Source organism: Hemicordylus capensis, chromosome 1, assembly GCF_027244095.1.
Source record: "Hemicordylus capensis ecotype Gifberg chromosome 1, rHemCap1.1.pri, whole genome shotgun sequence".
NCBI lineage: Eukaryota > Metazoa > Chordata > Lepidosauria > Squamata > Cordylidae > Hemicordylus > Hemicordylus capensis.
In genome coordinates this window covers 132033363-132046918 of record NC_069657.1, presented here as the reverse complement: position 1 = coordinate 132046918, position 13556 = coordinate 132033363, and the positions used below count along the sequence as shown (strand labels likewise).

General features: G+C 42.8%; 1 protein-coding gene across 1 annotated transcript in view; it reads right to left on the bottom strand.

The window, feature by feature from the left end:
• Window positions 1-1161: 1161 nt before the first annotated feature.
• MUC6 (mucin 6, oligomeric mucus/gel-forming) overlaps window positions 1162-13556 on the bottom strand; it is a 59268-nt gene continuing 46873 nt past the window's right edge. The window contains exons 25-33 of the mRNA XM_053248355.1: window positions 11330-11515; window positions 9257-9496; window positions 8173-8329; window positions 6356-6505; window positions 4760-4825; window positions 3354-3410; window positions 2760-2816; window positions 2241-2264; window positions 1162-1517 (exon numbers count right to left, since the gene is read on the bottom strand). Of these exons, the coding sequence (XP_053104330.1) occupies window positions 1162-1517; window positions 2241-2264; window positions 2760-2816; window positions 3354-3410; window positions 4760-4825; window positions 6356-6505; window positions 8173-8329; window positions 9257-9496; window positions 11330-11515 (1293 nt within the window). The remainder of the gene's footprint in view (window positions 1518-2240; window positions 2265-2759; window positions 2817-3353; window positions 3411-4759; window positions 4826-6355; window positions 6506-8172; window positions 8330-9256; window positions 9497-11329; window positions 11516-13556) is intronic.

The following is a 13556-nucleotide window of genomic DNA, read 5'->3' as shown; positions in this document are numbered from 1 at the left end:
AACTCCTAGAAAACCAGTGTTAGTCAAAGTAGACCATGTTGCTGAAGATGGACCATGGGGTGTTTACAAACCTTTTGAGGCCAAACCGGTTGGCATTGAACCAGGCCGATTTGGTGATCTGATCATGAAATGAACAGGGGCTGGTTCGCTCTGTGATCAAACCAGACCAAACCCAGTTTGACATGAACCGGTTTGACATTGAAGGGCAGGGGGGCGGCGGCAGGGGAGCAGTAAGAAAGGCTCTTCAATGTGCTTACTGGTGCCTCACCATTCCCACTGCTCGCACCACTTGCTGCTCCCCAGTACAGCAAAATCACTTCTAGAAACAGGTCACCCTGTTGCACCAGTGGTGGTGCAATTCTGACCTTTGGGCATGCGCTGAGGCTGTAACTGCCCTGCCGCCCTTTCTGTGCATATGCAGAAAAACCCCCAACCAGCTGCAGATTGGCCATGCTCCATTTGGGAGGCAGGAGGGGAGTTGGAAGAAGCTCTCGCTGTCCCCATCCTGCAGCTGCTATGGCTGTCGCCGCCCCACATGCCACTGCACAGTGGCTTTAAGAGGTAAAAGGGTAGTTTTCCCCTCTCCCACCCCACCACAGCCCTCCCCACCCTCCCCTCAGTGGACACTGCTGCCTCCATCCCGGCGTGCAGCAATGTATTTTTTTAAGATTAGAGAGGGAATTTTCACCTTGCCCACCCTCCCCACTCCCCATCAAAGCCCTTGACTTGCAAAGGGGAATCCTGGTCAGATTCCCCTTGACATGACCCTCAAGCCGGCTTGTGAGTTGGGGGCTTAGCTTGGCTCACTGCCGGACCAAGCCTCCTAGGAGCAAGCCTTCAAGACCAGCTGGCTTGAGTGCAAACCAGCTTGTGGGAGAGCCAATTCACACATCCCTAGTGGGTGGAGAAGAACCTTATCTCATGAGATTTCATGCTGAGGAAAGCAGTAGGGAGTGAAAGTGCTGTGTGAGCGATAAGGCAGGTCAGGGTGAGGAGGAGGCAGCCGGTCAGCCGGCGGGCAGGGCCCTGCCGGCCTGAAGAGGTGGGCGGCCACGAGGAGAAGGTGGGGGGTGGTGGCAGTGGGATAGCCTGGCCCTGGCCTGCCCGCTGGGTTGAAGAGGTGGGCAGCCGGCCAGCGGCCAGCTTGTGAAGCCTCACCAGCTAGGAGGAGTAAACAGGAGGAGGCGGTGAGATGGCTGGGTCCTGGCCCGCCTGCCAGGGTGAAGAGGTGCACGGCCGGTGGGCAAAGCCCAGGCGGCTGGGAGGAGGAGGCGGCGGGATGGCCTGGCTCTGGCCCACCTGGATGAAGAGGTGGGAGGCCAGGAGGTGGCAGTGGGACAGCCTGGCCCTGGCACGCCTGCCGGGATGAGGCGGTGGCCGGCCGTGGCCTGGCCGCCCGGAGGAAGTGGCGGCAGGCCAGCCTAGCCTGGCCACCAGGAGGAGGAGGTGGGAGGTGGCGTTGGGACAGCCTGGCTGGGGGGATGGCGGTGGGGGGAGGGGCTGGTTGGCTGGCCGGCCTGCCAGAAAGCAGGGCATGTCGGTGGCGGGGGGGGAGATGGCTGAGCCCAACTAGAGGGGGGTTATAACTAAATGCAGGCAAAAAGTACCTGGCAGCTGGGAGGGGCAGCAGTTGACAAATGTTCCCACCACTAACAGAAAAAGTGTGTGGGGGGGTGTTCAACTAAACTACTAGTGCACAGATGCTCTGTGTGGGTTCAGCTAGTTAATTTCATAATATAACAAGGTTCTCTCTGTCTACAGGTTTATATTGCATTAAGGACAATAAACACAAATATGCAGTGAATGGAGGCAGAGGAAAAGGAAAAGGAATCATATGCAGTGGCAACTTGGCAAGGAGTGTTGACATTTTGTGACCAAATTGAAACACTCAAAATTCTTGGGCTGCCTTTGTCCATACTATATTTATCCCAGTTTGATGACTCCGAATTTAGGATTATCCCCTAACATTTATTTAACATTTAACAGAGGTTAAATACAGGTTATACCTACATTTACCCAAAAGGAAAAGGACTCTGAATTTAAGATGACACCCTGATTTCTAGCATCAAATAACTTTGAAAAAACCTAGTCTTGGATTCAGGTAAATACAGCATGAATGTATCTCATTCCTATTCTTTCATTCAGTTCATGAGCTAAGTAACTGCCAAGCTTAGATACTAGAGGGCAAAAGGGAATTTCATTTCTGTTTCAATTGAACATATTATCATGAAAATAGTTACCTGTCTGAAAAGAATGTGTCACAACTGCCAAAGAAATAAAAAGTTGTTAATATATTATGGTATGAAAGATACCAGATGGAAAATCAATTAAGTCAATATATCATGGAGAGACAATATAGATGGCAGATGTCCTTGATTAAAAGAAATATTAAATCCTCAGTCCAGAAATAGTTGCAGGTAATAATGCATTGGCAATCTCATCCACATCACAAGATGGATAGGAAAGTCCATCTCCATCTATAACATGCAGCATAGATGACTCTCACATGTGTGGGGTGTTCATCCACATCTGATGTTCACTTCTCAGCTTCTAAACCCAATCCAGAAGGCAACTCCATCTCTGGAAGTTTGACTCCCTATATGGATCTCCTCACTTACTGGGGCAGAGAGTCTGAGTTTTCTGCTCTTTGTTATTTTGGGTTAATCGTTGCAAGTGGATATTTTAGGTCATAATACAGATTGTAAGCACAATTCAGAGCTTAATATTTTTAAATACACGTTTAAAAATCTTGCACTCACCTGTTGTTGTTGGTGATATGGTAGTTGTGGAAACTGGTGATGGAGTGGTCACATAAACTAGTTAATAGAGAAAATATGTATATTTTAATGTGTATCAAGAACAAACTATGTTCTATAAAAGCAGGGGGTTTCAGCACTTTGAACCAACCATATGCTTATTATATGTTATATATGTATATAACTTTAGTGGTGGCGGCGGGGGGGGGCACTTGATAACCACCATCATGCATATCCTGTTTCTGTAAGTGGTGCATTTTTAACCTTCACCCCCTCCTCCTTTAAAAATTGAACATGCTGAGGCATTAAAGGGGTATTTGGAGCAGCTTCTGGTGCTGCTGCTGATGGTGGCTGACAGAGGGGCAGATGCAGTGGCAGTGGCATGGCAACATTTGGCACCTTGCTTCAGGCACTGAAAGTCTTGGGCTGCCCCTGCCACACAACTGTATCCCATGCCTATTCTTTCATCCAGTTCATGAGTTCAGTAACAATGGCGCTAGAAGGCCATTTAAGAATTCCATTTAAGCTGAACACAGTACCATGAATATTCTCTGAATGTGTCACAGCAGCTAAAAGATTTTAAAATATGTTACTCACTAGTTGTTGGTGGTGATGAGGTGGTTGTAGAAACTGGTGATGGAGTAGTTGTGAAATCTGGTGAATAGATAAAAGGTATATATTTTAATGTGTGAGTCTAATTTTGAATAGAAAATGTTTTATAAAAGCAGACTGCTTCAGAACTTGGGGAACACCAATATGCTTCTTACATGTTGGTTCCATATATGTACATAACTTCTAGGACTGTGCAGTCAGATATACCCAGTATCGATATCTGAATGATATTGGTGATATTGGATATACTGGAAATATATTTAGAAGTCTGTATCATATTAGAATCATTGGAATTGCTCTTGGTAATACTGGAGAAAATATCAGAAAAATATCAGAATATCGGAACACTAAATAGCACCGGAAATACAAAATACAGCCTGCTTCTGGCATTTAGAACAAGTTTCCCTGCCCCCTGATCAGATTTGGAAAATGGCTGCTTTTTCTGCCATCTGCCTGCCCATGCATTTATTTATGATTAACCAATCTAATTTATTTAACCAATTTAAAAATCAAAGGTGGAGTCTCAGATGTGACATCACTTTTCTGCAATGATTCTCTGTCATTGAGTAGTACATGTGTGCCAAATTTCAGAGTTCTCTGCCACAGAGCCCAGCTATTCCTTACTTCAGATTTTTTCCTATTTTCCCATAGACCTCTGTGGGGAATATTTCCAATTTTTATAGGATTTCTGATCATAAATCTGATAATGATAAGATATCCAATATTTGTAAAGGTTCCTAAATCTGACTCCAATAATTATTGGATTGAATCCAATATTTTCGGTTATGCACAGGTCTAATAACTTCAGTGGTGGGAAACCATGTGAATGCCAGAATGCATTGCAAAACATGTGCCCTATTTATGCAAGTGTGCATGTAAGTTGTGAAGATGCAGCAGATTGTGGCTTAGTATATGTATGCAGACTTGTATATGTGTGGTGTTTCTATATGGAAGTGACATCTATGTAGGAATTTGCTGAATCTGAAATAACTCTAATTTGTTGATGGTATTGGGACAGTAAGGAGTGTCATGTTTGCACATGTTTACAACATGTTTGCACTAGTGCAGCGTTAGTCTGAATGTCAGCCGGTGTTAGCAGGAAAATAACTTTTCAATGCATGAAGAACTATTCAATTGCTGTTTTACTATATTTCTGTCAGCTGCTTCGTACAGCTACTTCCGAAATTATCTGAACTTTGGATAATCACAGTAGACAGTACATTTCTTAAAAGGAAGAGCAGCCGATCAATGAGAAAAGGGTCACAAACTGATGGCAGCTTTTAGGAACACACTAAATCCTCTTGAAGTAAATTGACTGTAAAGTAAATGGCCCTTTCTAATACTGGAATTGTTGCGAGCAAGATATTGGAATGTAACTTTTTTTTGCTTACTATGACAAGGTACGCAGGTTTTCAGCTTATGATCATAGTATTCATCCTGTGAACAATTGTAACAGCCTAGGTGGAAAAGAAGAATATATTATTTACTCCTTTTAAAATAAAAGTTTTATATCAAAGAAACAGGCTTTAGAAAGATTTTTGGGGTCATTTTTCAATACATCTTGTAGAACCAACTATAGGTCCAAATAGTCTTGGATCCACTTCTTCCCATCTCCAAATCTCTAGCCATGAGAATTAAAAGCTATTATTTTCTGCAAAGGATTAAAGTGGATCTTGCCTACTTTCTATTAGCTTCTATGGTGGGACAGTCTCTTGCTAATTTAACACTTGAAAATATGATGTTTCCAGAAAGCATTCCAGAAAACAGCCAACAACCTGGATGGCTTTAAGAGGGTTTGGATAACTTCATGGAGGAGAGGTCCATCAATGGCTACTAGTCGGAGGGCTGTGGGCCACCTCCAGTCTCAAAAGGCAGGATGGCTCTGAGAACCAGTTGCAGGGGAGTAATGGCAGGAGAGAGGGCACACCCTCAACTCTTGCCTGTGGCTTCCAGCAGCATCTGGTGGGCCACTGTGAGAAACAGGATGCTGGACTAGATGGGCCTTGGGCCTGATCCAGCAGGGCTGTTTTTATGTTCATTGCACTTTCAAATGGTTGTTTTCATTTATGCACAACCAAGGAAGAGGCAGCCTTGAACCTGAATAGAAAATCAGACTGAACTTTTAATTCCCCCCAGCAATGAATAGAATCTGAACAACTATTTGAAAGTGTTTGCTGATACAAATCAGAACAAAATAAAACAAAATAATCACTAATCAAGTTACTGGTGAGAATATAATGGCTCACATTCTTTGCAGTCTTATGAGAGAAGAGCAAGAGCTCCACTTTTTTCAGGGAGACAGGACACTAGATGCTCTGCAGGGCAGGCTTGCCTCACCTTGCAGCGTACGGAGGGGAGGGACTGGAGAGTGATTTTCACTTCTTTCCCCTCCCCGCAAAAGCTCTTTTTGCTTCCAGGAATATGTCCCTGAGGGCTCCACGGTCCTAAGAGTCATATTCCTGGCAGTGAACAGGCTTTTACAGGAAGGGGAGAGAAACAAAAACCACTTACCAATCCCTCTTCCTGTGTGCTGTGAAGAGAGGCAAGAAGCCTGCAGCATATCTACTGTCTCAGCTCCTTGAGAGGGCAGAGCTTGTAAGGATGCAGAGCATGTGGGCCAATGGTATGACCAAAACAAAACAAAACAACAACAGCAGTGATGATATGGTAGGACATTGTTGGATCAGATTACAAACTAACATCCAGGAGAGTTTTTTGGGGAAAAACATTTGGAGTTTTGGCTAAATTTTTGTGAGTTGTGATCGTCAAAGGCAGGAAGCAGCACAGAAGCCAGCTGCTGAGCCCAGCAATACTTGGACTGGTGGTGTCTGAAATAATATGTGAATGATAGTGACAAAATTCAACTGCTAATGGGTAAAAGTAGCTTTAAGAAAGCTTTGTGTGGAAATCTTTTGTGAAAAGTAATTGTTGTATCATTGTCTGACACTGTACTACCAATTCTGTTTTAAAAGGATAAAGAGTATTACCTTCACTGTTGGCATATTTGTAGTTTTGTACTTGGAATGGACACTGACAGGGGCGATAATGCCAGGTGCAATTTAATTCATTAACATAGTTATAATAGGTGCCGTCCATGCCAGTCTTCTCGTGGGAGTTGAAGTAGTCACAGTAGACCGCTATAATAGGGGAGAAGGTGCTCATTATTCAATCTATCAATTTGCACACCATGAAGAAAAAAAGAACATGTCAGAGGGGAATGACTTTGCAAGTCTAATCTGAGCATGGTGTTTTTCTTTATGGCAGGTTGGTTTAAAGATGAAAGGAATCTGATGAAATGGCTTTGAAATCTTTCTCTTGTTATGAAAAAGTGCGTATTAACAGGGAGTTTGACTATACTGTTGGAGGCTAAGGACTTATTTCACCGATTCACACACCACAGTTCACCCTAATGTAAATGGCAGCAACAGTTTGACAAATGGGCAGCTGCTCCCTGCAGGACTAAGGAAGTCAAGTTGGCCAGATGAACAGTATATTGTTTCCTCTTATTTATATTGTAGATTTAAAAGATTTTTTTTTACACTAGATAACACCCCCTCACACCCCTATGGTCCCTTTGTACACTGTTTTGGGATATTGATAAATGGTGTTTTTCCTGTGTCACTTTAACTCACCCCTCATGATTGTCCCTGCATCAAACCCTGAATACACTGTTTCTTTAAAGAATGAAAAAGGTCTTAGCAAAAGACCCACAAGTCATTTGTGGTGGGTCAGATAGATTTGGATGTATTTGACTTGAGATGTATACACATCTGTGCAGAATTCTACTTTTAATATTTTGGGATAGTGGTTTTCAAATTGCCCAGGGGAACCTTTCCACATAAGTGTCATGAGCATGCTGGAAGACTCCGAGCAGAAGTTGGAGGTAGAGACAGAGCTGACAGCAGAGGAGGGTGGGCAAGGACCAGAGGTTGCAAAGGAGAGTGGGTCTGATGCACAGGCAGTCAAAGATGAGTTAGAGCCGGGTGAGGCAGCTCTTGTGGAGGAGGCACAACCAGTCGCAGCTGTGGAGAGGCGCTGATCCAAGAGATAACAAGAGCTAAGAAGCCACATGCGTAGAACAACAGGCAAAGCTGCTGACTCAGCAACTCTTAATTAACAGCACTGGGGGCTCAGCCTATTTGAGATGCCTGTAACATAGCTACCCTGCTGATAGCAACAACAGTTTCCTGCGAGCTAATCGGCTGTGTTCCTGTACTGCCTTGACCGTGTTTAGACCCTGGACTGTGTTGACCTTGCCCACGGATTTCGCTTTGGGCTCTGTTGGATTTATTGGACTGACTCGGACTGGACCTGGTTTGGAGAATTTATTCCTTTTGAATTTTGCTGTTCTGCTTCTGTCTCTGTGGCACGTCGTCTGGCTAGCCTGACAGATTTATAACAATAAGATTGTCTGCTGAGGAATCTTTGTGCATAGTAGAGGATTTTGGGAGATGTTCTAAGATGCAGACTCAAAACTCTCCTGTGGCTGCAACTTCATATAGAAGGAAATCAATACTCTCCTGTGGACACTGGAAGGAAAGATTGCTATAGTGGACAAGCTGTATTTGGTGGAAGCTTCCCACCACTATTTATTATCTTAACAGTGGGGTGACCATGCCCCCAATTAAATTCTGTAAAGGACCAGGGTTCATAGTTTGAAAAGCAGTGCTCCAAGGACATAATGCATCCTTCTCTATAAGTTTGATAATCAATAAATTTAAGGAGTGTTATTGAATTCTGCATACTCAAACTTAAACCTGGGGAGGGGGGAAATCCATCATACTTTAAAAAAGCAGAAACTTACGACAGAAGTCTGGAGCTCTCCAGTCAATGCAGATACCAACATCTAAGCATGCTTTTGCATACACAGCAATGGCATCACACATGCATTCACAGTCTCCTCCAGTATCACATCCACATGAATCCCGGACACAAGCTTCATAATAAGGCACACGGTACACCTGTAGCAGGGACAGAAACATTAAGTGTTTAATAATAACCACTAATTGAACAAAATGCCTATCTATAACACAATTTGCTCTGTTAAGAAATAGTGATGGGCAGCCTTCAACTGGGCTTTGAAAACTGAGCTAATTTCCAGATATTTGGAAAATAGCTTGGATTTTTAGTCCTAGCCTGGAACTTGAATTTCATTGCACTCCTGATTATATCATTAGGAGCTTGATGGGGTCTAGATTAGGGGTGTGATGGACAGCAGTTTGAGGTCCAGTCTGAATTTGGACCTGACCTCAAACTGTTGTCTGTGCACTCCCCTCAGTGCCTTCCCTCAATATTTTGATGAGTTCCCAACTCCTCTTCCTTTCCTACTTATCTGCCATTGGTTGTGGCAGCAGGAAGGTCTCAGTGGAGGCCTCTCTGTGCAACTGCCTCCCTCCCTGGTGCCTTGAACTCTGCAATAGCAGCATCCCAAGCACCCTAGAAAAACTTCCTTCATGCCACTCACTTTGTAATGCTACCAAGCATTGTGATTGGAATAAGTCTGTATTCTGATTAAGAAACCCATCAATTATATTCTAATTTCAGAATCTAACCTCATCTGAAAAATATACCACTTTTATTAGACAGGCAACAAGAAAGTAAGGAAACATGTTTTAGTCTGTAAAATGTTTGCATATGAAGTAAACATTTTGATACAGAAGATACTGATGGCAGAAATCGATCAATCAAATAAATAAATAAATTGAAATATTGAACAGAACTGAAAACAAAGAGGTAGTTTTTTAACTGAATGCTTTTCATCCACCAAATTTTAAGTGACTGCTTGCCATATAGGCCCACTGCATGAACACATGTGTATGAATATCTTTTACTACCCCAAAGCACGAAACACATGATATACGACATAGAAGCCCACTGCATGCTTTTACCTTTTTATGGCAGGCAGCAAATACTTTACTGTTAATGATAGAGCACTTTTTCTCTGCCCATGCTTTGCGATAGGGATTCCTACTACACGGATCAACCACAAATAACACATCTCCACACAGGGGATTCTCTTTCCATGAATTCACAAACTCCAGTTCATTTGATGCCACATATTTACTCCGGGTTTCAAAGTCATCTCTGATGTTTCCATTGTAATTGCCACACAAACCACAGAGCCGATCCTAGATTTTAGAAAAGTTGGCAGTTTTATTGGAAGTTCAAAAGTTGGCAGTTCAAATTTTATTTACAGTCTGCACACCTTCGTATTCCCAAAACAAAGAGATCTACAATCTCATAACACTAAGCCCTTGTGCAATTCCCCTAGTCTTCCTGCATGTGTGCTGTTGTGCAAGAGGACTAATACTTCTGAGCACTGAAAATATAAATGTTGCACCTGAACTAGTTACATAGGGTTGTGAATCAATAACTAAAATAGTTGTATACCAGTCCAATGACCTCACTGGGAAAGGAGCAATCAAAGGTGATACAAGTCTTTCCCCTCTACAGAATCTGCATAACAAGTAACACGTGGGTAATCTATTTTAAAAGGGGATTTTTTTTTAATAATATGGGATATAGTTTCTGTTTCTTCACTTTCACAAGGGCACAAATGATTTACATAAAGAATACAGTTACATCTTCCTTCCAAAACAGCTGAGGGCAGTGTATTAATATGGAGCAATGTAAACACTTGACTATATTTATGGACAGATAGTGACTTTAACTAACCTCCTTGTGGATTTATAGCAACTCCAGATCTAGTGGAAAACAAATGTTCTGAGCAGATGCTAGGTAGCTCTGGTGAGCAGTATCTATAACCCATTGAGACAGAAGGGATTTGTTCTTCTTATATAGCTCCCCAAGGTACTGACATTCAATTAAAGCTAAAGGGATTTTCCAGGGATTTCCGGCAAATACCCACATAAGCATCTGTGTACAGTATATCTTCTAGAAATTAACCACTGCAGCTATAGCAATCCATATGATTTCTGAAACCTGACTTGATTCTCTTTCTAGAATCAGTTTCTAGGGTGGTGGTTAGTATCAGTGGCTGATATCTTGATTAATGAAGCATGAATATTAGGAGGGTTTGTGAAGATACAATGGGAACCCTCATGCATCTCCCCTAGTCCTCCTGCATGTGTGCTGTTGTACAAGAGGACTAATATTTCCGAGCACTGTACACACTCTGAAAGTGCTCTGTAAGAATGGAAACACATTGCTGAGGGTCAGTCATGTGTTTCTTAACTAGAGAGCACTTCTGGATTGCAAGCAGTGTTCATAAGTACTAACAGTGCATACGCAGGAGCACTGGAGAAGTTGCTGGAGGGCTCCCAGTGCATCTTCACAGATCCTCCTAACACACTTCTTTACACAGGTTGTCAGTCAGTTTCTGCAACTTGCATCCTCATAAATCTAAAATACAAGTATGGCTCTCTATTCTGGAACCAGGGTTAGCAGGCATAAAGGCACAACCCACAGAGTTGTGTGGGAGCCACTTCTCTCTTTGCTCTATATGGCTATCTTGGATATAGATCTGTCTCTAACTTTCCTAAATTGGTCTCTTTTATATGCAAAGTAGCCATGTTGAAATAGATGACTGAGGTGGATGGGGGCATGCGAACTCATTTGTCTGTTCAAAGACTCCTCTCTGCATTTTCCCTCCATATCATTTCCCTTTCACAGAGCACAGCAGCTGTGGGGTTATTCTGAGCCAAGAAATTGCTGGTAAGGAAAGGGTTAAACAGTTCCTTCCCAGGTTCTGTGATCAACATGGAATTGCCCATGGGTGCTTTGCATTTTAAAAAAAATAAATCTGGAGGAGAAATACAGAGCTACAAATAGTGAATGTCTCTGTACTGTAGAAGCCATGTTGTGATAAACCTCCCTAGATCTTTGCTTACAGTGGAACATGATGGTGTTGTGACTGCGATTCAGTTTTATTTTTATGCCACTGGAAATATATTTTCCAAGAAAGCTGAAGAAAATCCTGTGAGGAATGTAGTTCAGATTACCCGAGCTTCTCTGAAGATCTTGATGAATATGTTCATGTGCTTGTTCCAAATAAGGGTAATATCGTATTTTCCAGGGATTGCAATGTCGATGATCAAGTGGAGTGTGTTATCTTTTATGAAGAACTCTGCCTGAGGATTTGCACCAGAGATACTGTATGTTCTGTCTCCCAAAGTGATTGTCACGTTCTACAAGGAAAATGGTGTGTGAATAGATTATTATTATTATTTTATTCCACTTCTCATCAAAACATTCTCAAAGCAGTTTACATAGCAAAAGCTACCTAAAAACTACCTACCAATATCTGAATACAACTGTCTCTCCTCTTGTAACAATGCTAAGAATGTCTAGTTTTAAAGCAGGATTAAGTTACTTTTGTAGGCAATTTAAAACGTGAAATGCTGATTTAATTTCAAGCAGATATTCTTGTGCTGGATATAGAACCACTGCAAATTCTAAAATGTCACAATTAATATTTTAAGTATTGGCCAACATCCAGTCTAACTCTGCATTGATATGCCAGGGTTTTCTTTTGCATGAGGTGTGTGTGTGTGTGTGTGTGTGAGAGAGAGAGTGATTTTGTTGGCAAGGTCTCCTTCCCTTTATAGGCACCTGGGCCTCCTGAAACTATGCTCTGGAGGATTGGGAGACCTCTGGGGACATCTTTTTCAGATGTTACAAGTGGTTAGAGAGGCAAGGGGTGAATGCTGAAAATCAGGCTCTCCCCTGCGTGATAGAAAGCACTATTGTGTTAGTTTGGATATCAGCTATCATCCACAATTCTATGGGAGGGGGTTGCCCTAGTATTCAATAGAGCACTCTTCCCTTTCCCCGCTCTAGTCCTGTATTTGGAGACATGTGCATATGTGTGCATAGGTCATAATATGCCAGTCATTGTTCACAATGGAAAGCTAATACACCTCTTCTGAATAACCCGTTGGTTCCCAATCTGAGAGGCTCTAGATGTTGCTGAACTACAACTCCCATCAAAGATTACAGCAATTAAAAAAACTAAACAGCAATTAAAATTTAAAACATTCAGAGATCACTAAGAGCCTGGCTTAAAAGTGTGTCTTATGGCCTCTTTTAAAGGCTGGTAAGGGTGCTAAGCCACGTATGTCTATAGAGAGTGCATTTGACTGCCCAGGAGTGACTATAGAGAAGGCCCGCTACCAAGTCACCACCAGACAAGCTGGTGGTATACAGAGTCAGACCTCTCTTGATGATCTTAATGTGTGGTGGGGATCATGCAGAAGAAGGCACTCTCCCAGGTAACCCGGCCCTAAGCCATTTAGGGCTTTAAAGGTAATTACCAGCACTTTGTATATGGCCTGGAAACCTATTGGTTAGTCAATGCAGTTGCTTTAAAACAGGCATAATATGGTTTCTCTGAGAAACCCTGGACACCAATCTAGCTGCTGAATTTTGAATCAATTGAGGTTTCTGAATTACATACAAAGTCCCATATAGAGTGCACTTCAGTAGTCAAGCCAGAGAGTGTACCTCAGTTCTGAGATTATTATCTTCAAGGAATGGACGTAGCTGTCATATCAGCCAAAGTTGATAGAAAGCGCTCCTGGCCATGGCCTCAACCTGAGAAACCAGAGTAAGGCTTGGATCCAGAAGCACTCCCAAGCTACTTACCTGTTCCTTCAGGTGGGGGGAACGCAACCCCATCCAGAACAGGAAGATCTATCACATTCCTTGAAGTATGACCCCTTACCGTGAGTACCTCTATCTTGCTTGGATTCGCTTCAATTTATTATCCCTCATACAGTCCATTACTGCCTGTAGGCAGGCATTTAGGGAGACTATGCCATTTCCTGATGATGATGCCATGGAGAAATAGATTTGGGTGTCATCAGCATATTAATAACTCCCATTGGTTTTACGTAGATGTTAAAAAGCATTGGAGATAGGATGGAGCCCTGAGGGACACCATTCAATAGCTCTCATTTCAGAGAGCAACTATCTCCAAGTGACAGCATCTGGAATCTACTGGAGAAATAGGAACAGAACCACTGCAAAGCAGTGCCACCTATTCCCAAATCCCCCAAGCAATCCAGAAGGACACCATGGTCGATAGTATCGAAAGCCGCAGAAAGATCCAAAAGAACCAACAGAGTCACACTCCCTCTGTTAATTCCTTGATAGAGATCATCCATCAGGCTGACCAAGGCTGTCTCCACCCCATAGCTCACTCTAAAGTCAGTTTGAAATGGAAGGTAA